This window comes from Notamacropus eugenii, chromosome 1 (genome assembly GCF_028372415.1).
Source record: "Notamacropus eugenii isolate mMacEug1 chromosome 1, mMacEug1.pri_v2, whole genome shotgun sequence".
Taxonomy (NCBI): Eukaryota; Metazoa; Chordata; class Mammalia; order Diprotodontia; family Macropodidae; genus Notamacropus; species Notamacropus eugenii.
Genome location: NC_092872.1, coordinates 640718992 through 640746747, shown reverse-complemented (window position 1 = coordinate 640746747; position 27756 = coordinate 640718992). Strand labels below are relative to the sequence as shown.

At 39.8% G+C, this 27756-nt stretch overlaps 1 protein-coding gene across 6 annotated transcripts in view; it reads left to right on the top strand.

Annotated features, from left to right (window-relative positions):
- Nucleotides 1-1866: 1866 nt before the first annotated feature.
- Nucleotides 1867-27756, top strand: part of UGP2 (UDP-glucose pyrophosphorylase 2) — a 41484-nt gene continuing 15594 nt past the window's right edge. The window contains exons 1-3 of one of the 6 annotated variants that reach the window (XM_072635417.1): nt 1867-1954; nt 20854-20981; nt 23217-23324. In XM_072635417.1, coding sequence (XP_072491518.1) covers nt 1900-1954; nt 20854-20981; nt 23217-23324 — 291 coding nt within the window. In that variant the 5' untranslated portion in view covers nt 1867-1899. Of the gene's footprint in view, nt 1955-2331; nt 2433-2650; nt 2750-3310; nt 3666-20853; nt 20982-23216; nt 23325-27756 lie in introns of those variants that run through there. The other 5 variants (XR_011972722.1, XM_072635421.1, XR_011972723.1 and 2 more) reach the window with 5 other exon arrangements.

The following is a 27756-nucleotide window of genomic DNA, read 5'->3' as shown; positions in this document are numbered from 1 at the left end:
CAGAACAAAAGGAAAAAACCACAAGAAAGAAAAAAAGAGAAAGAAAAATAGTATGAAGCCAAGGTTTATTAAAGGCCTACTTCCTGTAAGGTAGGGACATTTAGAGAGAGAAAAAAGTGCCTAAGCTCAAGAAGTTTATGATGTACTGGTAAACATACATTTTAAACAGATTAATGAATACAGTATAATCTGAGGAGAGAGAGACAGAGAGAGATGGAGAAAGAGAGACAGAGAGAGACAGAGAGACAGAGAGAGAGACAGAGACAGAGAGACAGAGACAGAGACAGAGAGAGAGACACAGAGAGAGAGACAGAGAGAAAAACTACCAATCAGGGGAATTCATAAAGGCTTCTCACAGGAGGTGGCACTTGAGATGAACCCTGAAGGAAGCTGAGGATTCTAAGAGGTAGAAGGTGAGGGAGAAAGCATATGCAAGAGTGCTGGGGCAGCCTGTATAGTATAGCAGGGGAGCCAGAGATGGAAACATCAAGTATGCCAGCTGGGTTACAACCTAAGCTGGTGAAAGAGGGACCAACAGGACAGACGTCAAGAAAGGTAGTCCAGAACCATACTGTGAAGGTCTAAAAAGAGTTTGCATGGCAGTTCTTCACCCTTCTTTGTAGCATGGACCATTTTGACAGGGGTGTGTCCTATAGGCAACAGGGATACCAAAGCCTGTCAGTGCTACCTGTTTGGGTCTATCAGTCTGTCCATCCTATCTTCCTTTCTTTCGTCTATTTATCTTGCAAAGTCTATATGCCATGTGTGTGCACTGCAAAAGCCTATAAGCGCTATATATGTATATGTGAAGCCTGTTGTTACTCTATACACACACAGGGCAAAGCCCATACATACTATATATAAATGTGGGATGCAAAGCCATAGGCTCTATACACACATATAGATCCAATGGGCAACAGGAATACAAAAGCTATAGGAGATATATGTGTATATAAATACAAAAAGTCTCTTCAAAAGGCTTCAAGTCTCTGTTGCTTATAAGGATGTGTGTTGTGTGTGATGTGTGTTGGTGTGTGTGTGGTGTGTGTGATATGTGTTTGATGTGTGTGTTGTGTGTGATGTGTGTTATGTGTGTAGTGTGTGATGTGGTTGTATGTGATGTGTGGTGTGTGTGATGTGTGTGATGTGTGTGGTGTGTGTGATGTGTGTTGTGTGTGATGTGTGGTGTGTGTGATGTGTGTGGTGTGTGATATGTGTGTTGTGTGTGTGATGTGTGGTGTGTGGTGTGTGTGGTGTGTGTGTGATGCGTGTGAGTGTACAGATAGATATTGCCTACAGGCTTTGCGCTCCTGCTTGCCAAAAGCTAAGTGTGTATTTGCGTGTGGATGGATGGCTGGAGAGGTAGAGATAGATACAGACAGACAGACTGATGGATAGACAGGTATCGCCTGCGGGCTTGGTCTACAGATCCCTTCTCACAAAAGCGTTAACCACGCATGTAACAAAATAGCCAGGATTACAAGGGGACCAAGGATATTGACATCAAGATGTAACTTCTCCCCATCCCAGTTCACAGCCGCCCTTCGTCTGGCCCAGGTTGAGGCCCCGGGCCTAAAGACAACAGGGAGCCACCCATGCACGATTCCTGAGCCAGGGGCGCCTGGTCTTTGCCCAGCTCTGCCAAGACGGTTGGGAGGGCAGGATGACGCTTCTCTAGTCTTGGGGAGAGGGGAAGGACGAGCCTTGAGGATGTGGAGAAGATAGAGGGCCAAGAGCTCAGGCGGGAAAGGGGTCACTGGGCAGGCCAGGCCCACCCCGAGGCAGGGGCCAAAGGCAGGCCGGGATCCCGCGGGACCAAGCCCAAGACCGCTGATTGGTCGGGGATGAGGAAGCGCGGAACAGTCTAGAAGCTGTCGGGTGGCCTCGCAGGGTGGCAGGATGGACCTGCTCTCGGCAGGGATGGGGAAGTATGGAGGAGAGGCGGGAGCAGGCGGTAAGGGGGTTCCGGGTGCTAAGGTGGGGATGGCCGGGGGGAGCGGCGGCCATCATGGTGGCAGGAGGACTTGGGCTGCAGGCCCACCGGCTGATCCTTCCTGCCCGTGTCACTTCGGGTCTCTCCACTCGCTTGAGCTCGGGGTCTTCATCTAAAAAGCGGGGGTGGAGGGTTAGAGGGTGGCTGGACGCCGGCTCAAGGCCTCTCTGATGAAAGACTTGGTCAAATGAGAGAGGTCAGGGCTGGAAGTACCAGTGGGAAGGCCGGGGTGGGGAGCGGAGGAGGTCCCGCTGACTGCGAGGCCCCACCCCGACTCCCAGGCCCCGCCCCCGCCCCGGCCTGCGCGGCGCTCCTTTGCCCCAGCGAGGGCTCCCGCCCTTTCCGCCGCGCTCATTGGTCAGCTCCAGCGCCTGCTCTGGCTTCTGACTGGGGGACGCCGGCTGCCAGTCTAGAGCTGCCGGAACATTTCCGCATTGAGGTAGGGGTGCGGGGGAGGGGTGCACGGAGGGGGAGGGGAACCCATCGGGGGCCGGGGGTGTAAGGAGAGTTCGGGAGATGGGGGAGTGGAAGGGGGGGGCCGACGGGGTCGTGGCCGCCGTAGCTGTCTGGCTGAGATTCGGGGCGGGAGGTGGCGCTTTCTCCGCGGAGCTGGGCTTGGGGAGCGGGGGGGGGGGGGGGGGGGGGGGGGAGGAGGAAGAGGAGGAAGAGGGGACACATCCTCCCTGCCAGTGCAGAGCCTTCTCCCTGGGGCCCCGTCGACGTCCCCTAGCCCGGAGGCCTGAGGAGCGGAGGAAGGTGGGTCCGGGCGGCCGCTCCAGGGAGGGGCGAGGAAGGAGGAGGGTTTGTCCTTGGAGAGCCCCGGCGGCCCCCTCCCCATTCTCTCGCTGGCTCGGGCCTCGCCCCGGGGGGTCGGAAGCTGGAGATTTGGGGGAAGAGGAAGGGGCTGCTCCCTGTCTTCTCGTCCTTCTCCTCCCAGAGTGGGGAGCTGACCCGCTTTATAGAGGGTTCTTGCGCTCCCCTCCCGTGCACGGGCGGCCCCCACCGGGACGGACCGGGCCCGGGCTGGCTGGGCCCGCCCGGATCACGCGCGGGGCTTGTGGGCTGGGGAGATGCCCGGGCCGTGCCTTCACGCCCCCCGGCCTTGGGGAGGGGGCTGAGGGCGATGTTTACCGGAGGGTTTCCCGGGGAACCTGCCCATTGGCCGGAGGCTGCAGAGGGAGGAGGCGGAGGGAGCCTCCGTCGGTCCTGCTGCAATCCCACCCTCGGGGGGTGGGGGGACGAGGGGGCGGTGAAGCCGCCGCAGATCCGCCTCTTTCATTGATGAAATTTAAATCCGAGGGGTTTTACCTTTAACTTGGGTCTCCAGCTGGCTCTCATTTAGGTCTGGAGCGCTCTGGAAGGCTGCACTGGGGAAAAAGGACTCCATCCCACCGACTTGCCTTTTTTTTTTTAAAGTGGAAAAGGAGTAATTCCCCCGGTATACTTTTTCCTTTTTTTTTTTTTTTTTAAAGAGCTGCTTTTTATCGCTCTGAATTAATACTCCTCCAAGTTGTCAACTGTGGGTGGAAGGAGCACGTCGAGTTGTTAATCAGGAGAGGAAGAAAAACCTGCTCTAGTGTGTGACTTGTTGAAAATACATATATATAATTATTATATTTATACTACAGAGTATTTATTTTATTAAACCCCAAAATGTCGATATTTGTACAAGGTAAGATGTTCCTTATTTCCTGAATGGTTTTCATTGTACTTGCTGGGAGTGCTGGCAGTTGGGACGTTGGTGGGCGATTTGGAAGTGGAAATAACTCCTTTAAATTATCTTTTGCAAAATCTTTGTCATACTGTTAGCTGAGCAAATGGATCTGCCTTACCCACGAATATAATGGATGCAGCTCTCCCTTTTCTAGTGTTTCACTCCTAATTTCCCTTTAAATCAGGTTAAGTAGCACTTGTGGGTGGCATGGGACGGTGGCTGATGGTGATAAAATAGCATTTTAGCAACCGGAGCTACTGCTGTTCCGCTCCTTTCCCAACAAGGGGGTGTGGAAGGGGACCAGGAAAAGGATCCGAGAGAGATGACGGGAGTCAGGTGGGTTTTGATAAGGACTGTTCTTTACGGTTTGGCCGTGTCAGTTTCCACTCGGAGTGTCTACGTGGTTTGAGTTTCGGATTCATTTATTGCGAAAGAGAGACTAACTAGTCCATAGAAGCTGGAGGTCATTTCTGCCAGAGACATGACTTTGCTGCATTGCTGTGATATATTTCTCTTTCGAAGTATGAAAAGATTAATTAAGATTTCTTTAACGAAGGTCTGCTGCTGTGTTCTAGGACTTAGAAAGAGGTCCTTCAACAAACCACAGCCTGGAAATGAGTGCTTTGGAGGTGTGTAGTATAGGAATTAAAATTAGAGTTGTCTTTAAAAACTATCACTGGGATGTTGTGCCTAGTTTGCCACACTTTTTGTATGCAAGTTAAATATATCCTTAATTTGCAGACCTCTGAATTCGAAAGTTGTTGCCATTTTTTGCAGACTCCAACAGCCATAAAGTTCACAACTTCACAAGCTTCACATGACATCCCGAATAAACAGAGATACTCCAAAAAGAAAAAAAAAGGGGGTATTAGTAATGGTTACCCTGTTGGAAAGGGATGTAATTTTCACACCCAGGAATATCAGAGCCTGATGAAATTTCTCAGCACTTTGTTAATTCAACTATTTAGAACATTTTGGACTTAAGAAATATTTTAAGGTAGAAATTAATCTCACTATTATTGAAACAGGATGCTTTAACCAGCTGACTGCCTTCAGCACTAAGCCCAGAAATGTCACATGTAATTAAATGTCCACAACTGTTTTTTACCTCGTTCATGGTGAAAGATGATTGTATTGTGATTTGAGACCTGAGTAAAACGACTATAATGTATCTTCCAGAATAGAATGTCAAATTTAACTCCTTGGATTCTTGTCTTAGTTGTCTTGTCCTAGAAACTCAAGAGGGGAGGGAAGGGAACAAGCATTTATATACCACCTACTATGTGCTAGGCACTGCGCTAAGACCTTGTGACAGCCCTGGGAAGTAGGTGCTGTTATTATCCCCATTTTATAGTTGAAACTGAAGTAGGCAGGTTAAGTGACTTGCCAGGGGTCACATGGCTATTAAGCATCAATAAAGCCATTATTTTTATAAGTCCCACAAAGAAAATGAAGTCAGTGGAATAATTTTGAAAGTTTACCATATGCCAGGCACAGAATACTAAGCATTATGGTTACAAAGGCAGAAATTGCCCCTGCTCTCAAGAAGTTAACATTTAAAATAAGGAGGGAAAATAACATGGTTTATACAGAAATAGAGGAAATTTCTCAAGGGGAAGGCAGGAACACCTTGGGGAAAGAGGAGGGAGAAGAGTACTAGGACCAGGAGGACAGTAAGAGACCTCCTGGAATTTGATCTGAGTCTTGAACGAAGCTAGGAAAGCTGATAGTGTGGTGGAGCTCCATAAGGGACAGCCAGGCAAATGAACAGTAAGGGCAGATGAGGTGCCCTGGGCAAGGAACAGCAAGTAGGTTGTAGATGTCTCTGCATCACTTAGTGTATGTGTGGAGAGCAGTAGAGCGTAAGAATACCAGAAAGATAGAAAAGAGTCCTTTTATAAAGCACTTTAAATGTCAGATAGAAGAGTTTATATTTATAGATTCTGGAGGTAATAGGGAGCTATTGGTGCTCCTTGAGCTAGGAAGGGGGGACATAGCGAGACCTGTGCTTTACTAAAATCACATTGGCAATTGAATGGAAGATGAAGTGGAGTGAGGAGAGACATGGGGCAAGGAGACCAATTAGAAAACTTTTGCAGTAGTCCAGGCGAGAAGTGATCAGGGATTGAAATCTCTTAAATAGGAATAATAATTCTATTGGACTTTTTATGGTGTCAGAAGTACTTTCCCTACAAGTACGAGGTAGGTAGTATAAGTATTGTTAATCCTGATTGTGCAGATGAAGAAACAAAAGTTTAGGTTAAGGCACTTTTACACTGATTATGTAACTAGTAATTATCTTTTCACCAGTGCTTTTTAAGGGCTGTTTTTGGATAAGTTCACAAGGAGTGTTATTCACTAATTCATGTATGTAATGACTGTATAAATGTGCCTAGTGGGCTCCAAAACAAGTTCCAGTTGCTACAGCAGGTAACGAGTGTATATGAGATAGATGTCTCCATTTCATTGTTTCTTCCCGTTATTATATTCTTTCTTATTTGGTAGTGATTTCTCTTCAGTTGACAACTTGTCATTCACAAAAAGTGACATTTAAAACTTGTTTATCACTGGGCTTAAATTTCATGTTAAGAGTAAATTCACTGTTACTTCCTTGAATAGAGTTCATTAGTGATTTAACTCCATAGCTGGTTAGCTAAAACAGGGATGCGATTCTGTTGTATTTCTTTTCCTTATGTCCTCTCAGATCAACTGATTTGGAGCCCATGTAACATTTATCATCTTTACTACTAAGTTGTCACTGGCGTATGCTACTGTAATTTGTTTTTGTTTGTCTTTGTCTCCCAGCACTTTCATAACGCAGTTGCTCAATAAATGTTGGTGATAAAAACAACCCAGTTAAGGCTTAGAAGTCAAATAGCATTTTTAAATTAGGAAATTATTACAAACGTGGCTTAGAAACTTTATAAAATTTTGGGGACTTAATAAATTATGTAAGGTTAATATACTAATGTTAAATGCACAGAAGGGAATAGAAATAAAATATATAAATAAAATATATCCTATACTTCTTCTGTTTTCAGAAATTGATAAATAAACCTAAAGGAAATATACCAGGGTGGCAGGAATGGATCCAAAAAAGTATGTTCAAGTGACTACTAATAGGATTTAGAGGAGGGGAATGATAAGTCTCTGTTTTTCATTGAAATAGAAAAATCTTTAGTCTACTTTTTTCTTCTTAGATGATTTCAGAGTCTTCCTACATTGCCTTCCAGGTCTTCTATAACTGTTGAGCTAGAGGTTTGTGGAAAAGATTTTGACACATTAAGTTGGAGTTTATTGAATAATAGTGATACATTCATTATAATGCTAAGTAAGCTAATGATTGATTTCCAAGTATTAATTGACTTAAAATTTTGAAAATTTCTATATTCACTCTTACTTGTAACTATAATGTTTGTTATAATAGAATTTGAAAACAATACCCCACACCCCTTTTGTTAGGATTCAAGAAACAGTTGGAGATCATCTTTAGCAATAGTATTATGGAATAGTTATTTCTTCACTAAATTCCTACCCTGATGGCTCATAAAAACTGAGTTCTCCAAGCCTTTGTCAGTGGAACTCTGGTAGGTCTTGCCGAACTGGAAAATTTTCAAATGGAGCTCTGGTGGGAGATAGTATGTTCATTGTCTGAGGACCAACCTAGCCAAGTTTATAGGGGATCATCACCATGTTGACTTTAGGGTGATGAATTTTTCAACCATGGTGACTCAAAGACAATCTACTAAGTTGTAGAGACATTTAAGGTAAGTGTTAGTTAAAAGAGTAGCCACACTGATAAAATCCAAGTTATTGAAATTTTAGTTCATGTTATTGTTTTTATAGTATGTTCAAAGTTTACAAAGTATTTTTTTACTACCCTGTGAGATAGGCAGTTATAGGTATTATCACCATTTTATGGATGAGGAAACTGAAGAAAGAAATCATGTGCTTTTTTGCCTATAGTAAATAAAATCTTAGTTTTAGCACTGTATCACTAAAAGGAGCAGTAGAAATATAATTTCTTGGGTGTTTTCTATAAAAATCTATAAGAAAATAACTTTTTCCAGTCAAATTATTTATTGATGCATATTAATGTCACCATGTAGTCATTTGCAAAATGTGATATAGATAAACCAGTTGCTTTATTATGAAAATGAACTCAAAGTTTAAAACATTATCATTGTTCAAAGTTAGGTTCTGAAACCTTAAACTAGAGGAGGTCCCTGACCATAGATGTCAGTGTCTTATATGATTCTTAATTATCAAAGGCTTAGTCCTCCTAAGTTAGTATTTGATTATGGGCCTAACCTGGCTAAATTAGAAGGAGCTTATTCCTAGAAGGTTGGCCACAAGAGGCTGAATTCTCGCTACCCATGTAACACCCTAAGACATGGATAAGATGTAGTTTAAATTGGTGGATGGAGTACCCACATTGATGAAACTTTGTTTTTGAAATGTCTGGAGTAATTTTGTGTATTAGAGGCTAATGCCCATTTCTGTCTAGTAGGTATTTAGAATTTGTGAAATTATCCTTTGGACTTGAATGATTGCATTTAGTATATGCATATGCAGACATCCTTTAAGATCAATCAGTAAATATATAATTACTTATTATGTTCCTGGCACTATGCTAAACACTGGAAATACATAAAGAGGCAAAAGACAATCCCTGCCTTCAAGGAGCTTACAGTCTAATGGAGATAATAAACAGATATGTACAAACAAGCGACATATAGGATAGAAAGGAAGTAAGAGAGGGAAGGCACTATAATTAAGAGGTGTTGGAAAAGGCTTCCTGTGAAACATGAGATTTTAGTTGAGACATAAAGGAAGTCCATAAGGAGAGTTGAGGAGGGAATGCTGTTCCAGGCATGGGCAGCAGCCAGAGAAAATGTCAGGAGCCAAGAGATGGAGTGTCTTGTTCCAGGAACAGACAAGGCTAGTGTCACTGGATTGAATAATATGAGGGAATAAAATGTAAGAAGACCGAAAGGTAGGAAGGGTCTAGGTTATGAAGAGAACTCCAAAGAGAACATTTTGTATTGGATCCTAGAGGTAATAGGACGCTACTGGAATTTATTGAGTTAGAGGTGAGGTTATCAGACGTACATTTTAGAAAAATCACTTTAGGGACTGAATGGAGAATGGGTTGGAATGAGGAGAGACTGGAAGCAGGCTGTTGCAATAGTCTAGACATGAGGTGATGAGGGTCTGTGCTAGAGTAGTGGTACCATCAGAAGAGAGAAAGGAACCTGTTTGAGAGATGTTGTAAAGATGAAATTGATGGACCTTGGCAACAGATTGAGTATAGTAGTAAGACATGGAGTTCAGGAGGACTCCAAGTGGGGTGGGAGGATTTAGATGAAGGATAATGAGTTCTGTTTTAGACATGTTGAGTTTAAGATGTCGACTACATCCCATTCCAGAGTTGGAGATGTAAGATTGAAGGTCAGTAGAAAGGCTTGGGCAGGATAGGTAGAGTTGAGAATCATCAGCCTAGACATGATAATAAGTCCATGGGAACCAGTGAGATGGCCATGTAGTATAGAGGGAGAAAAGGTGGCCCAGGAAAGGACTGAGGGATACAAGGAGAGGTCCTGAAAACCTAGAAAGAAGAAAATATGAAGGAGAAAGGGGTGGTCAACAGTGTCAAAGCCTGTAGCCTTTTGTAGAGAGGTCAAGGAGAAGTGAGGATTGAGGAAGGGATTGCTTGATGGATTGGATCAAATAAGACAGTAGTTACTATGTAGAAGTCATTCTTATATCTTCAAAGGTGTTTACACAAGTATCTGTTTAGAGAGGTCACTTCTGAAAGGCCTCTTGCTCATATGTTAAAGATCCAAGAGCTTATCTATATACTGTACACCAGATATCATTAAGATGTACATTAATTAGAAGTTGGCTTACAGAATTCATTTAATAACTTGTTTGTTAAATGCCTGGTGTCTACAAACACTTTCTTAGGTGCTGAGGAAGATACCAAAAACAGACAGATCACTAGCCTTTCTTTTTTTTCCCTCTCTTGCCAAATTAAGAGACTTTCTTTTTACTTAATCCAGTTTTTCCCTGCTTAGCAGATTCACAGGCAGCCAATTAACTGACAGACCTCTCTTTAATACCAGGTTGGTCAAGAAGGATATGAGAGTGGAGTGCCAACATTGGACCCTTTTACATATGACCTAGGCCTTAATCTTAGGATGCAATTGAGTTTTTTTTACTTCTTCAGATGACCAGGATGTGTGTAGCCTCTTTGAATTCTAGAGTTTCAGGACTGTGGACATAAATCGTTTGACTACATTGGTCTTGACCCTTATGAATGTTTGCGGTTTTTGCTAAGCACATATCTTTCTAAAACAGAGGAATTATATACCTTTCTTTGTATAATGGACACCTTTGGATAGCTGGTGAAGCCTAGGGATCTCTTTTCAGAGTAATGTTTTTTGTTTAATTCATAATTGAAGGAAATGCTAAATTTCATTTAAAACAGGAGTTCTTAACTTTTTTGTGTGTTCTGGATCCCTTTGGCAGTGGCAAATCCTATAGACTATTAGAATAATGTTTTTAAATGCATGAAATAATTCTTTTCGGCTTTTCTTTTTCTCTCCAGACTTGGGCATTTTCCCTAACGGATAGTAGGTAATTAATAAATGCTTGTTGAGTTGGTGAAATAGAATTACAAAGGAAACCAATTACATTGAAATACAGACAGTTCTCACTTTATGTCACTGGACCATTTGGCTCTGCACCTGTGGAGGGAGGGAGCCAGGGTCAGCACACCATTCAAGGACACCCAGGCGGGTCAGACGCATGGGGACTGGACACGGATACAGACAGGAGAGGACAGGCATCTGGAGGAGGCTGTGGCAGACATGCAGTGCCTGAGTTGGACAGAAGAAGACCAACATTTAGGCACCTGATACTTGGGTGGGGGAAGCCAGGAAAAGACACCAATCTCTCCATGTTCATTCTGCTTTTCCTTGGAGGTGTTTTGTTTTATTTTTGGTGGAGGGCAGGGGGAAAAGGAGGTATTGAGGTCACAGAGATGAGGGACAGGTGCAGAGAGAGGACACACGCAGTACTAGAAAGTGATATTAACAATTTCTTTTTTGAAATGCAGATTTTTTTTCAGAATTCTTTATGTAAAGTCATATTTGTGAAAAATGAACTTATGTAAAGCAAGAACTAGAGTTAAACATATATGTACACTTAAGCATATTTTTTAAGGTTCATAGACTTTAATAAAAACTCCTGAGTTAGAAGTTAGTGAAAATAAAAATGAAAAATATTTTTCTGTTTAAGTTCACAGACACCCAGGTTAAGAACACTTATTCTAAAGGCCGTATCCCCTCTAGCTCAACAAACCATAAATTTATTTTCTAAAAGAATGTATTACAGGGATATAGGTTAACATGAGGTTTGACTTAAGAGAATTTTAACTTTCAGGTTAATAGATGACACTGAATTAACTAGCCCAGCCGAGTTGCAAACAGTTTATCTTGGAATATTCATATTCTTCTACCAAGTCTACATTTTCCTAGCTAGTAATATGATTTTTCCATAGGAAGAAAGATAAGTTGAAAGCTCTGCCTTCTCAAAAAACCTTTGTGTACTTTCTTGGACTATGGTTTTCAAAGTTATGATGCATATAGCTATTTTTGGACCATTTCTGAGAGCAAATAGAGAAATTGGCCATTGCATTACCTTGTTATGTGGAAATATAATAGTTCTACATAATGCATTTAAATTAAAGGACAGTATCCTTGTGATTTCAGTGTACCTTTTAAAATACCACTTTGTACTGAAAGTAATTGTTTTCCAAGAATAAAAAGCAGGTAAGAAGCTAGATGAGGTGGCAGCTGGGAATTTCACCAACTTTGAAGCCATGAAGACCTGAGTTGAAGTTCCACCTCTGACATGTAGTGACTGTGAGATCCTGGGCAAGTGCCCTTCAAATATGGCCCAGAACTCCTTCAGGGTGGTCTGTGAGGCCAAAATTTGTTTTATAATAATACTAACATTTTAATTTCTAATGTAGCAAATATTGATATAAATCCATATAAAAGTTCTTAAGAGCTCTGGTGTATAAAGGGGTCCTGAGACCAAAAAGCTTGAAAACTGCTTGTTTGAGGAGGTACTTCACAGTGGCAGAGGAGGCGCAGAAATTGAGAGAGGGAGTTCCCTACAGCACTGAAATCATAGATCCAGTCTCTGTCTCTAAAAAGCAAGAGGCGAATGATGAATGGGGGCAGGAGTAAAGCACTGGCCTTTGCTGGAGGAGATCAAGGTTCTGGTCTAGCCATTGCCAGTGCTGGGTGATGTATCCTAAGCCAGGTCAACTCTTAGAACCTTATTTTATTCATCCGTAAATGACCTCCAATGACCTTTCCATGTTTTTTATTTCTCCAAAATTCCCCTTTTGTATGTTAGCTATCAAATTTAAAAATAATGTGTAAGAAGATGGTAATATCATCTAGGGATTTAGCCCTGTGGGTGATGAGGAACTTGACCAGCTGCAAAGAAAAATTGGCTGCATGGATAGCTGTGTTTCCCCTCTCCCAGATACTGGCCTCATATTATTATTGCTGTAATAGAGTTACCGTGATGATTCTCCCTTTGTGTTGATCTTATTGTTTGGAATCTTAAAACTTCTCAAAGAGTGCAGGGAAATGAAATATTACAGTTCTGTGCACAGTTTAAATGCCTTTGGGTCCATTTGTGCCAACAGTAAAAATACTTAGTCTGATAATAAAATATTTATAGTGATACATAAAAGCTTTTATCTATTTTTCTTTGCTTAGAAGACAGCCAATGTTTAAGGAATGATAAAAACACAGTAAATGGTGTTTATCTTAATTTGTGATTCTCCAATTACCAAACAGTTCATAAACGCTTGTCCAGTTTTAGATTTTTTTCCATATTATTGATGGTGTATATTCTAAAAGTGGTAAACCTACAACCTTATTTAAATGTCTTATGTCTGGCCCATATTAACTTTAAAAGCATCAGAGGTAGTCAATCCCTATAAATCAAGAAAAAACATACCTCTATGTGTATGTGTTCATAAATCTTTGGTTTTAGTCTGGAATTAAGTGAATGAGGAACACTGGACTAAGGTAAAATGGCTCAGGATTATGCAAGGAAGAGCCAGTCTTGATTGTTTCCCCTCTGCCTTCCCAGCCTTTTGTCATTTTAGGTACCCCACTACTGTATCAACTGTCAGGGACTTCTTTGGAGGAAAGACTATTGAAGCATCACTTCTTCCAGTGCAATATTTCAGTACCCTTATTTCGGCTTCAGTACATGAGCTAACAGACACCACAGTGTCTCAATAGGCCTTTGGGACCTTTCTAGAGCCCTCAGATCTTGAACTGGCTTAAATTCAGTGCCTTTCATTCTCTTATTCAACTGATCGGATGCTGTGTTGTGTCACATTTGACTTTGCTCAGTAAACAAATAGCTTTGGCTGTAATGGAGAGCACAAAACTTTATGTTCTTTGATAGACCTTTTGAAATGTTGTACACGTTTTCCCCTCCTTCCCAAACCCTCCAGCCTTCCAGACATAAGCACTGGAGCCTTTTGCAGGATTTCTTTTTCTTTTTATTTCTCTATTGTAATTGGATATTTCTTTAAAATATGGCAAGTTTAGTATATATGTATTGTCTTGTGGATTGAATTTTTAAAAAATTTTAGGTTCTGCTACAAATAGTTCTGGTAGTTATAGATTCTTTTCTGACATTTCAATAAAAGATGAACAGAAAGGGCTTGGTCAGTAAGAACCAATAGTTTTGCCTAACCAAAAATTGTTCAAAGAAGTACATCATCCTGGATAAGAACATAAGAGTCTCCATTCATCTAGCACTACATTTCACACAAGCCAGTAGTTTTTGATTGTAGTATTATCCCTTCTGCCTACCTTCCCAAAGTGTTAAATGGCATATGTACATTTTAAATTAAAATGAGTATTTAGGGAAACCCAGGGAAGAAAGTCGTCTTAGGTGTTTTGCTTTATTTACACATCAGTGTGTCATATGTAGGTTTTGGTCTAAGGAACATCAACCTGAGTTTCAGTCCTAGTGCATAAATATACCCGGAAATGGGAAATTTCAGAGATGACATAAAGTATATTGCTGATGGAATTATATTTTAATCCAGATTAAAGGGTTCAGATTGGGTGGTTTTGTTAAATTACAGATCTTCCTGGCTTGGGCTTCAAAAGGCCAAGAACCAAGATACTCATTTAATAAACATCCTTAAGAATGTTTTAGCTTCCATCACATTCTTGGGTTTTCTTGTCACGTCAAGATATAGCAGTTGCTACCCAGAGAATGATCTCTTAATTCGTATTCTTCACGACCTGATTGTGAGGAGAGAACGAACAGATCAGAAAGGAGGTTAGATTTATTTAACAGATCATTCGTGCCATAGAGGAACAGCATTGCATTTTTCTCCACTTTTTAGCCTGTCCAGTTATCCGTGTAAAGGTTGCAACCCTACCTTAAATGTTAGTTTGAAATTTTCATGTGCCATTATCAGGGCATTAGGGAACACTGATACCTGCCTGAAATGTTGAGACCTAATAATGTACGATGAGCCTGAAGATATGCAAGGATCATAAGATCATAGATTTAGAGATAAAAGAAACTTTAGAGGTCATCAAATCCAATCCATTCACTTTACATATGAGGAAACCGAGGCCCAGAGAAGTTAATGACTGTCCACCTGCTTCTTTGATGTTGAAGGGGAAAGTGGTTATTGGGAAATGGAATAAATCCTGTGGGGTTTTTTGTTGTTGTTATTTTGTTTTTGTAATTTGCAATTTACCTCAAATTAGAAAAATTGTTCTTTGATGGACAGTTACAGTCAAATTGGAATTAGGACTCTTAGGTTCCAGGTCTAGTTCTGACAATGGCTTCAGTTTTTTCCTATCTGTACTTGGGAAGTTATAAACCCTTCCACACTACAGAACTGGGAGGGGGTAATTGTGTCAAACTGAAACAAATGCCATTCTATAGGAAATCACAATTAATAATAGCCTTATTTATATTTATAAAGCCCTTTGCTTTATGTGCCTTATTTCATCAGGTCAGTCAGTCATGTAGTAAGTGCCTCCTGTATGTCAGACACTAGGCCACATGATGGTAAATAGAAATATGGAAGTGAAAATCCCTGCCCACAGTTATGCGAGTACATGATGACAGGGCAGGGAACACTGTGTTTGAGGTAATGGGGAAAATACAAATGGCACTAACAGGGCAATTCACTTGGACAGGCATCCTCAGGCAAGGTCTAGTGAAAAGGGTTATTGGGTCAGTGTGTGTGTGTGTGTGTGTGTGTGTGTGTGTGTGTGTGTGTCTGTATACACACATATATATACTGATACTAATACACACTTGTCCGCACATACATTATATACCCTATGTATAACCAAGCCCTTAATACATTTATTGACTGAATACATGGGCATACTTCTTTTTGCTCATTGTCTAATCTGCATAGTTCTTATGTTGTAAGGGAAGAGATTGTAATCATTTTTCTTATTGAACCCTGGATAGAATAGATGTTTGTGTGGGCATAACATTAACATATATTGATATCTATATAAATGTAGTATTTAAATTTAGAGTATCCACCCCAAATGTTCACATAGACTATTTGTGCCCAATCTCTGGTAGAGCATTCTGAGCTTGTAGTAGTCTGATCAGCCAATCAGGCACGTTGAAACTTGACCTTATCATAGTGATGTCATTTTGGTCCTCTTTGAGAACACAGGACAGCAACCACATACATAATATATAGAATGTATAGTTTTAGATGTGTACATGCATATACATGAAAATGTGTGTGTGCGTAACAAGTACCCCTTTTGGCCAGGGTACGATACACTTTTGGGGATAAGAAGAAAAATAACTGTAATCCTTTCCCTTACAATTTTGGAAAGATAACTATGCAGTTTAGACAAGAAGGGCAGAAAGGTGGAAGAATGTCCATATATTCAGTCAAGGAAAACAAAAGTGTGTGTTTGTGTGTATAGCTGTGTGTTTGTGTGTATAGCCTTGTGTTTAGAGGTGAAGGGGTGACCAGGTATGGAGAATATGTGTATTCTTACCTTCATGGAACTTAAGATCCATTAGGATAACACACTCAGCATAATTAAGATATACAAGATTAAGTGCATTAGAAATTTATAAAAGGAGACATCTGAGGTGGAGGAAGGTCCATATTGAGGGTCAGGCTTGAAAAGATGAGCTGGGAGGGCAGAAGAGCTCGAACACAGGAGCAGGAGCACATAAGGATAGTCACTGAAGAGGTAGGGAATTGTTCACTTGGGATAAAGTGAGTGTTGAGAGTAATAGGGAGAGAAGGGAAAGGTGGGTTGGTTCCTCCAGGTTGTAAAAGGTCTTAAGGAATTTAACTTGACTCAGGAGACTCTAGGAAGCTGCTGACTGTTTTAGAGGTTAGGAATGATATGATTAGATTTGGACATTGGACGTGATTTTGGCATTGAGGATGTCTGTAAGTAGGAATCTAGATGAGGATGGATGAAGCCAATTCCTGGTAACTTGTCACATCCACTTTGTACTGTGGTTGATTCTTTGGTCCTATCTAGATGTACTGATAGAAATATTTTTGAAACAGAAGTTTTGAATTGCTCTTGAGGCATAGATTAATTGGAGCTAGGTTTTAAGGAAAAATAAGTAGCAAACTAATAGAAGGAAAAGAGATTGGACTGATCAGGCCTTGAGAGCACTGTTTTCTAATAAAGATGGTAGTAGTAGATAGCTGTGTAACCATGGGCATATCCTTGGACCTGTCTGGCCCTCCATTTCTGCCCCTGCAAGAATAAGGGATGAGGTGACCACCAAACTTCTAGAAGGAGTAGTTCATTGTCACTGCCTCCATATTTTAAACCTCTTGCAGCCCTTCCGTTCCTCCAAGCCTATTAAAACTATTCTACTCAAGTCACCAGTGATCTTAGTCTCATTTAGTGGCCTCTTTATTTATTCTTAATTAATTTTACCTAGTTTCGACTTTCTTCCAAAGCAAAGAGGATCAATTCTATATTGCTGAAATTGGGGAGAGCAGGAATTCTTTAATAGACATTCCTAAACAAAATAATGGTAATTGCTATAACAATACTCTGTGTATAATAGGCAATTAATTTTATTGAGTGGGTTGATGAGTGGAAAACAGAAGTGCAACAATGAGAATAAACTTCCTTTCTAGGTAATTGTGATAGGGTCAGTAGGCGAGGGTATAAACATGTTGGGAAGTGGCTTCTGGGCCAGAGCATGTTTTTTACACCTCCCATCTTCTACTTCCTCTACTTGATCATTAAATGCTTCGAATAACTACAGTGATAACTTTTGCCCCTCCAAAACCCTAGGAGCACTGGAAAATAAACATGTAATGCATCAAACATGCACCTGCTTGTCACAGAGGAAAGATATATTTGTAAAATAATTGGGCAATTATTTACTGCTTAAGGAGCCATTAAATAATTAGTTTACAAACCCCTGGTGGGTTTGTGAAATGGGACCCATTGCTTCAATATTTAAAAATGGCTAATGGCTGAGAAGGCTGGTGTAATAGGCCTTGAGGCACCTGCATTCACAGTCTGGGCTTCCTACTTACTTCCCGAGTGGAAGTAAGACGTCATGAGATGTCTTGGAGACGTGAGAAGACGTCATGAGAACCTGTAAGGTCAACAAGAGGGAAGAGGGAAGGGAGATTGAGACAGAAATAAGTTGTCTGAAGTGACTCAGAACTTTGAGAAATCATGTAGTTACTAAAAGAAAACACTTCAAGTCTAAGTTTAAAAAGAATATTGCTAGTTAAGTTGTAAGGAGAAAATGGAGATGAGAAGGGATAGGAAGGAACTGTATTTGAATTCCTCCCTCTCCTTCCTTTCTTTCCTCCCTTCTCTCCTTCTGGAGTCTAGAGAGGTTCAGTGACTTAACAGGTGACAGCACTTTGAGAACTGCCAAGGGTTATGCAGATGTAATTACATACTTTCTAAGGCTGTTTAAGCATGAAAGACCAGTTTCATTCTATAGATCACTTTTCTTTTCCTCCCTGGTCCCATCTTTACCTTTTCCAGCCTCCCCTTTCACTCAATGTACTTGACATACTAGATCTGTGTTGGACAACTCAACATTACTAGCAGCCTCTGTGCGTCCTCACAAGTTGTCTGCTGTGCCACGAATGCAGTTCCTTCTCTTAACATTTTGTATGTGCCTTCTTCCCTTGAAGGCTTTCCCTTCCTTTCGTTCTCTCTCCCCTGCCCCCCAATCTCCCTAATCAGGTTACCTTGTATTTCTGAACTTGCACCCCCCAGGTGACCTCTAAAGTACAAATTCCTTGAGGAGAAGGACCAATTTTTACTCTTGTTTTCTGTCTGACGTTGTACTTGGTGCTGTCTAAATACTTGTATAAAACATGTTTTCTGACGTTTTTGATTAGCAAGTAACTTTGTACTGTGAGGATGAGAGAGAAGTAGGTGTCGAAAAACTTAGTTTTGGCATCAGCCCTTTCCAGAATTTAATTTCTCTGGTGCTCCATTTCCTCATTTATCAAGTGAACATATTAGATTAGATAGTATTTTAAGTCCAATGTTTTGTTTTTTTAAATTCTTAATTCTGTCACATAACATAGGCAGAATTCCATGAATTCTGAACATAAGTTCATTCATCGGAAATGGTTTTCTTTTTATTTTGTAAGTACCAGGTTGTTAAAAGAGAGCTTATTGTGTGTCTTGTTAACAAGAGTTAAATTGAAATAACACCATTGGTCTGATTCAGCTTTTTTCAGCTAATTCAGTTCAGCAAATACTGATTAAGCGTCTCCTGTATGCTAGGCACTGTTCTAGGTATTGGAATAAGAGGGCAAAAAAAAAAAATTAAATTCTGTATCTTTATTTTTAAACCTAAGAAAGCCCCATCCTTTCCCCTCCTCCCACCAAAAATTAAGGAGGAAACAGGTTATATGTTTTTGGTTCCCTGTCTTCAGGCTTCATTTAAAATGAGCAGGGCCATTAAAATGCTAACTGCCATTTTTGCCACCCCCCAACATATCTGCTTCTGGAAGCTCACTGCCTGCATTTCATTTGAAAACAAGCATGGAGTCACCGCAGAACTTGCCCTACCATCTGAACATTGTCAGAAATGTTTGTATTTTACCTACCACAAAATGGCTTATCAACAGTGGGTAATCTTATTGTGAATATTTTACGGTTAAATTAACCTATTTATGTCTGCCTAAGTACTTAGTAAAAGCAGGATTTCTACGTTTGCTTAGCAGAACATGGGATAAATGTTTCTTAGTTTGAGTTCTAACTACTGTGTAGTATCTTTTATTTTTAGTATACATATTTTAGCAAGATAAACATGGTAATCTCACTACTAAGTAAGTGGAAATCCTTTATACAGCAAGCTATTTATAGCACTGCTTTTTTTGGAGAGCAGAGAACTGGAAATAATGTAGATGCTCATTAATTGGGGGAATGGCTAAGCAAATTGTGATATGTGAATGTGCTGGAATATTACTGTGCCAAAAGAAACTATGAAGAATTCAAAGTAGCGTGATTAAACTTAAATGAACTGTTGTTAATACAACCAGGAAAAAAAGTATACAGTAACTTCAATAATGGAAAAGGAAAGAATAGACAAAACAAAACTGAAAGTTGTGAAAGTATCTTGGCTAAACTTGTCCCTAGAAAAGATGAAGAAATGAATCTTCTTTGTTTTTCATGGATAGAGGGACCATGGATATGGAACATTTCCTTTACTATCAGACTCAGTTGATTGGTTTGTTAGTTTTACTAAATGTTTTTCCTCTTTTTTATCCTTCCTTCAAGACTCACTGCATATTGGAGGGGGAAAGGTACATTTGGAAGTAGAAAGTGGAGTAAAAAAAAAACAATCAGTAGATTTTTAAAGGGATCCATACATAGTTGCTTTAATACTGTTGCTTTGAGTCCCAACACACACACACTGTTGCATGTTTAATATTTGAAGTTTTTGCACCTAACCTCAAGAGCTCAGAATATGTATTTACAATAAAAATGATTTCACTCATATACTCCTGTCCAGTGTTTTTGTTTACTCGTGTGCTTTTGGTTGGGTTTATTTTTGTATGACTATTTAAAGCATAAGAACAGTGCTTGTCTGCCATAGACCATAAGTGATGTCACAACTCCTTAATTGGAAGGCCTTTCAGAGACCATCTAGTCCAGCCCCCCAATCAAACTATAATTCCCTCTACAGCATACTTAATAAGTGGTCATCCAGCCTTTGCTTTAAAATATTGGGGAGGGGGAGGTGTTGAGGGAAATTGGGAAGGAGAATCCTGAGATTTTATTGAACTGGAAAGCTAGAGAAGAGAAAATTAGTATTCCTGCTCATCCCATCAAATCACTGAGGCCAGAGAGACCTGGATGAGTCTTCTAAATGGAAGGTGAAAACCCCTCTTAGGTTTATCTTTATTCAGGGATTAGAAAAAGGAAAATTTCTCTCTATAAAATGAAAGAACTGACATCCTCAAATTAGAAGGCCTTCTATCATCTGTTTCTACTGGTAATATTGACAGTCTTTTGTTCTTGACAATGATATGCTCCTTTTCTATCCCTTATGAAAAGTCATTAATAGGGAAAACGAGGCTACATTAAATGGAAAGCTAGGATTAGGGTTAGACTGATAGAATCGAGGGTTAGAATCGAGCACAGGATTGTATTTCAAACTGGAAGGGACCTCAGATCTAGTCCAACCTCCTTATTTTATAGATGAGGAAACTGAGGCCCCCCTTGGGACACAAGCTTTGTAGCAGAGCTAAAATTTGAAGTCGGGATCTGCCGCCAAATCCACTGCCATTTGTATCATACCAGACTGATAAACTCCCAATCTATTACACCAGTTCCACTGGTGTATGCACTGATATTGTAGGCACATTAGTTATGCATAACCTCTCGAGTAGTTGGATTTTGTTCAGTATTCTATTTGATGTATTAAAATGTTAAGAAAATATAAATAGGACTAAGAAATTTCCTAAAGACTCTGTGATTCAAGCATTCCAGGAATAAGTAAGAGATTTTACCAAGATAGTTAATTTTAGCCTTTGTCTAATTTTCATTTCCTTTTTTCTTTTAAGATCTTAGCAAAGCAATGTCTCAAGGTGGTACTTCTCAGTTCCAAGAAGTCATCCGACAGGAGCTGGAATTATCAGTGAAGAAGGAGCTAGAGAAAATACTTTCAACTGCTCCACAAAATGAATCTGAGGTACGAATTCAAGTATTCCTGATAGCATCAATTTAAAAAGTAGCCACTAAAAAAGTCAGTGTTACATGTTGGTTGGAAAGCTAGACTTGGAGTCAGGAAGACCCAGGTTTAATTTCTGACACTTTGAGTTCATTTCAACAGTTAAGTGCTTAATCTGTGTTTACAAACACAAAGACACAAATTAGAGTTTCTGAATCTTGCCTTCTGGAGTTTATATTCTATTAGAAGTAGATGTGTGGTCTTGAGAAAGGTATTTAACCTCAGTGAACAATTCTCCAAGGCGTATCCTTGGCCCTTCTCTTAATCCAGCTTGAAAAGATTCCCTATAAGGAAAAAAAAAGTTAAATATGTTTGTTTATAAATTAATAGTGTTGGATGGAATGTTTCTATGTGAAATTGAGTCAGTTGTTAAAAATCTGAAGAAATGTCAAATTATTTAAGATGTCTTTTCCTCCAACAGTTAAACATTTTAATAACTCATTTTTCAAGGTTGACAAGCAAATTTTTCTTTTATATGTTTGAATCAGTAACCAGGAAAAAAAAATGTTTAATTTTTTTTTTTTTGACAAGAGTTTTGGTGGGAGATGAGACAGACAGCCCATGCTAGTAGCTTACCTCCTTTGTCTTCCATTTTGCCCCCTAGTGATCTCTTTATAGTCTTTCCTTTTCCTGGTGCTCACAAGATACCTGAAGCTCTCCAGAAGCTGTAGTATTATTTCACCTGGCCACCTTTTAGTGCTGACTGAACACTCTCTCATCCCCTCTGATATAATGGACTTTCTTCAAGTCCCAACTGGTATGCCACCTGCTATAGGAAGCCTTCCCTGATCCCCTTAATGCTAGTGCTTTCCTTCTACCCATTATTTCCAATTTTCATGGAAACTGGATGTAATTTGTGTACATAATTCTTTCCATGTTGTTGTAAATTGTAACCTCCTTGAGGGCACAGACGGTTTTTTGCCTTTTGTTGTATCCACAGAACTTAACAGTGCCTATCACATAGTAGGTGCTTTGTAAATGTTTATTGAATGCCTGAGCGTAAAACAGCTCACATAGCTTTTTGCCTGTTCATTTTTACTTCATTACCGCCTTTCTGCTGCCATTTTTCAAGCTCTCTTTTGAGGTTTATTTTCCCTCTGTCATCACCTGGTCCACATTTTTCTGGCTATAGTCTACTGACTTTTGAGTGACTCTCCCTCCTTTCTCAAGTATATGGCTCAAAATCTTTTTCTACCTAAACTCCTGTTCTTAAACTGAAAGCCTTCTGTATGCACATGAATGTTCCTGTGCGCGCCCTGACCTCAGTAGTTTGTCCATCAGTCCATTTTAGGTTTATCACCAGAAGGTTGGCTGCCCAGTGGTAACTCTTTTTCATCCAGAGTAACTCAAGAAGACAATCTCCTGAACTTTATCAAATGCAATAGCATTTAGTCCAGTCCCTCATTTTATAGATGAAGCTGAGGCTCAGGGAGGTTAAGGGTCAGTTTATACAGGTCCTATACAGGTAGGAATCAGTTTCAGAGGTAGGAGTTGAACTCAGATCTTCTGACTCTAAACCAAGTATTTTTTCCACTGGCTAGCAGTTTGATATAAAAGCTGAGCAGAGGTTTGACATTTAATGTAATGATTGATGTTAACCATCTCACAGAATTGGTAGGTATTACTTTTGGTGTCTCTACTTCATGGAAAAGTTGGAATTTTTCTTTTCAAATTTTAGTTAAGTCATATTTTAGTTTTAGTGCTGTTAAACACTGTGTCTTTCACTTTGAAAATCTTTGTTGAGTGAAAGTAAACTACCTTTATTGATAAAGCTCTCATGTGTGTATGTATACATATTTATATATGCATAGACTGCCTATACCATCTCCATTCTTCCTGCCATCTTCTGAACTAATAAGGTCATGTGTATGTAATTTGTGATAGGATCTCTTTGAAATTTCTGCAATTAATGGTATTGGTGATTCAATAAGTTCCTTGTAGCAAATCCTTATTTAATTGTGGATATTCTTTGGGGAGCCTATGAGATCATGTTCCTATATATAATGTTAAGAAAAACTAATACTCCCTTCCCCAAGTATGTTTTATTCCTTGGTTTTAGGTCTTTTTAAGTTGTAAATATATAAAGTTGTGTGTATTCTGTGACCTGAAGTAGAAGGATTTCATTGAAGCATGCTTTATAGTTTCTGTCACATGTGTCCTATTGCTCTAATACTGGAGTATTCTTTCTTTTCTTAGCACACTAAAAAAGACCTGGAAGGATTTCAGAAGTTATTCCATAGATTCTTACAAGAAAAGGGACCTTCTGTAGATTGGGGGAAAATCCAGAGGCCTCCAGAAGATTCGGTAAGCCTTGGGTAAAATGACGGAGGGATTTTAGCATGTTTTGATACCTTCCCTTAGATTAGAGGGAGAGTTGTCCTGGTGTTGGGAGGATCAGTTGTGAGGAAATAACAGACCCCCCCCCCCCCCCCCCCCCCCCGTCTCTTTCTTCCTGTTCCCACCATTACTACCCTGGTCTTGTAGCTCCCCTCATCGTATTGGCAATAGAACACTGTTGCCATTGCTTCCACTCTCTCCTCTAGTCCATGTGGCATCTTGGTCCTGCTAAAAAACTTTGGATGGTTCTTTCTTGGATACTTCAGGTCGAAACACTAGCCTAGAATTGAAGCCATTGGCAATCTGGCTTTGGTCTATTTTTCCATATTTACCTTAGGCTGTTTCCCAGGACACGCTCAATCCTTATTTGCTATTTCCTGAGTAAGCATTATTATATTTCCATGTAGCCTTTCTGTTCTGTGTGTACAAGGTACCTGCCATTGTCCCTGTGCTGTATTGTTGGTCTCCTGTGACTTCTCTACCTCTACCCCTTCTTTCCTTGTTCATCTGCTTCCATCATACCTTTCCTAATTCCCCAGGGTAAAAATAATTTCTCTCTCATCAGAATACAGATAGGACATAATCCTGATTCTTAAGAAATTCTCCAGCATACATTATCTCAGTATATCACTTACTTGCTTGGAACCTCAGTTTCCTCATTTATGAAATGGGGGAAATATTTTTCCTGTCTACCCTTCTCAGTTGTTAGGAAGGCATTTCCCTGGATAACAACCCCAGGAAGTACATAATAAAAATAGGAACATTCCCACTTTCCAGATGAGGAAACTGAGACTCTAAGACTGTTACAAACTGAGATGTTTGCTTAGAGCTTTGTAAACCTTAAAGTGCTAAATAAATGTTAGCTCTTTGAATTTTTTATCTTTCGTAAATTATGAGTTTCTTACGATCCAGGACTGTATCTTATGTAATTTTTATCATGCACATATTATCGACTTAGTTAATATCTATTGAATGGTATGGTTGTTGAGTAAGTGAATATTATAGACTGGCTTTACCCGATTTCATTTTTCTTCTTTCTCAGCACCTTCCCTGGGATATAGAGATGAAATAAAATCACAAAATTCAGTAACTTAGGAAGAAGGGGTTGAAGAGATTGTAACTTGGAGGTTAAAGAAGCTTATCTGTACCCTTCAATTGTATATTCTAAACCTGTACCTCTTTTAGCAAATTCTAAATGACCTAAAATTGGCTCAGAATTAAGAGGTGTCTAGAGTATAGTTTTAGCTAATGATACATTTCTCAGAATAAAAGAAAAAGAAAAGAATCTTAAAGGCAATCTGGAGTTCAAAGTGCGTTATCCTTAAATGTGAGAGCTGGACCTAAAATAAAGCCCAGATGTTATTTTTTATATTCTGAATAAGCTCCCTCTGTTGTTTTTGCTTTCTTAATTACTCCCTTCCCTAGCATTTGTAGGTGAATTATGCTTATCTGTTGATTTTTTGCAGTCTCACCCTAACTACAACTACTTCCGATTTTTTGGTGTTCTGGAGTAGTAGAAATCTTTAGGGATTTTTTTTTTCTGAAGAAAATAAGCATTAATTAACAAATAGATAAGCATTGATATGAATCAGCACATATAACAGATGCTTTGACAGAAAGGTACTCATTTAAACAAAAAATCCTTTTGAAAACAGATGTATAACATAAATCAGAAATAGGGCTTTAGGATAGGATAATGCAAGGGTATCTCTTATTCTTTTAATGTTGTTTAAGAGGACAAAAAAGTATTTTTAGCTTTTTGCATAGATTGATTACATTAGAGCAGGGGTGGGGATCTTGTGGCCCCAAGTCCACATGTGGCCTGCCACATCCTGTATGGCCTTCTAGATCTTTGGGTACAGCCTTTTGACTGAGTCCAAGTTTTACAGACCAGATCCTTTTATTAAGGGGATTTGTTTATGAAGTTTGGATTCAGTCAGAGGGCTGCACCTGAAGACCGAGAGGACCAAATGTGGCCTCAAGGCTTCAGGTTCCCCACCCCTGCTGGAGGGTGTGTGTGTGACATTAAGAAATGACACAAAGCACTTTCCAAACTTCACTCTGCAGTATAAATACGATGATGACGATAATGACACTCTTGTACCTTCCAGAGCACTTAACGTAGTCTGAATCACATAATAATTACTAAGTAATTTTATTTCCTTCTCACAACCCTTGATATATTGAAGATTGTACATAAATAAGTTTCTGTCTTCAAGAGCAGGGCTTTTTGATATGAGAATGATTGTTTTTAAATGATAGTAATGCTTCAGCTAACCAAACAGTATATATCATTGGCTTGAGAGGAAAGAAATTCACTAATTGTGGAATATGCTGCTCTTTCTCATTTTTAGTCTGGCATCAAAGGTGTGAAAATAAATGCTATTGTAACAGAAACAACCTGAAATTTTAGCCTGTTCATCTGCAGGATATCATTTGCTGCTTTCTTTGTTGGAAGAAGAGTAAAGTTCAAATGCTAATTTTTTATTTAATTCTGTGATTGTTTCAAATTATTTCCTTAAAAGTACTTCCCTCCCATCCTCACTCTTTCTTTGAGGTTAAACTTATGCAAGTATAAAATCTTAGTGTCAGATTTGGCTAATAAATTATAAGTCATTCACTTAATTATTATTTGGAAGCATTATTTTGCAAATAGATGTTTGATTTTTCCCAACAATTTGTGACATTTGCATTGAAAAATATTTTTATATGTATAGGATGGTGAAGATGTGACAAACCAGCCATTCCTCTGAAACATACCTGGGGGTTTTAGTGGAGTACAGCCTCCTTATGATGTAGGAGTATGGGGTGGTGGGATTAGTCCTGGTGCATTCTATAGTATGATGTTTTGTTCATTTGAGGAATTTCATTGTTAAAGTGAAAAGGATTCAGATAGATGTAAGCTACTTGTGGGGGTCCATTTGCCGGTATCCCCATTGTCTCATACACTCCCTACCACATAGTAGGTGCTTTTTAAAAGCTTACTGATTGAATACAACCAAAATGATGAAGAGCCTTGAACTTATGCTATAAGAAAATTGTTAAGAGGAACTACAGAGGAAAAGACCTGGGGATAGTATGATTAGTATTTCTAATTCGATTCAGTAATCGATTTTTAAGAGCCTTCTATGTGCAAGGAATGTACTAGGCTATGAGAACCTAAAGACTAAACAAAAACCAGTCTCAGCCCCCAAGAAACATTGTACTTAGCAAGTGTATAAACAATAATCTGAGGAGCAAAGTGGGTACTAACACTTAGGGGAACCAGTAAATGTTTCCCTTAGAAAGTGGCACATGAGCCTTGCAGGAAATTGAATGACTTTTAAGAGGCAGTGGTGAAGAGGGCTAGGGAAAGTCTGGGCAATGGAAGAGATGGAGAACAGTTATGGGAACAGTCAGTGGGGTAGCTTGACTCAAAGGCAGATTGTTTGAAAGGACATAGTATGAAATAAACTTGGAGGCAGACTAGAGCTGTAAATGCTAAGCTAAGGGAATGGCATCTTAGATGTGGGGAGGTCGCTAAACTTTTTCAAGCAGGGGAGTAAAGGGCTGTATCTAAGTTTCTATCTTAAAGAGCAGGGCTTTTTAATATTAGAATGATTGTTTTTAAATGATAGTGATATTTCAGCTAACCAGACAGCACATATTGTTGGTTTGAGAGGAAAGAAATTCACTAATTACGGAATATGATATTTAGAAAGCTCTAGAGGACAAGAACTACAAGCAGATTTGGGCGGAATTTGGGAAAAACAGCCTTTTGACCATGAAACTGTTTCAGACTGAATTGAGCTGCCCTGGAGAGAGGATGGTTTCCCCTTCCTGGATGTCTTCAGGCACATGTTGGAGGGCCCTTGCTGACTGTTGTAGAGGGGGAATCTATATTCAGATAAGCATTGGATTAATGACCTCTAATACCTTCAGCATAAAAATTCAGTCATTCAAAATTCAGAAACATGGAATTTCACATGGAAAGGAACTTGTCCAGCACTAATATTAAGTGTATTTTTTGTGGGATTTATTTTCCTCCTTACATGTACACATATAAAAGTTATGTTTTTTGCTTTTCGTGGCACATAGTAAGCACTTAGTCAGCGCTTGTTAACCGACTGAGTGGAAAGTGGGGTGGATCATGGATTCACTTTAGGGTTTATGAAGGACCAGCCATCAGGTGTAGCCCCAAATGATTTTCTTTTGTTTTCTACTATGATTAGAAAGTGTTCTTTTCCTTAGCTAAGAATGTGGCTATTACTGATGTTCAGATGCACCATCAGTGGTTGGGGGAGAGGTAGAAGGAAGTGGCATAGCTGGAGAAAATCCAGGTTCACTCCAGCAGTATGTTGAGGAATTTGAGATGGACTTTGGTGGAGACAATTTACAATTTAAACTATAAATATGCCCT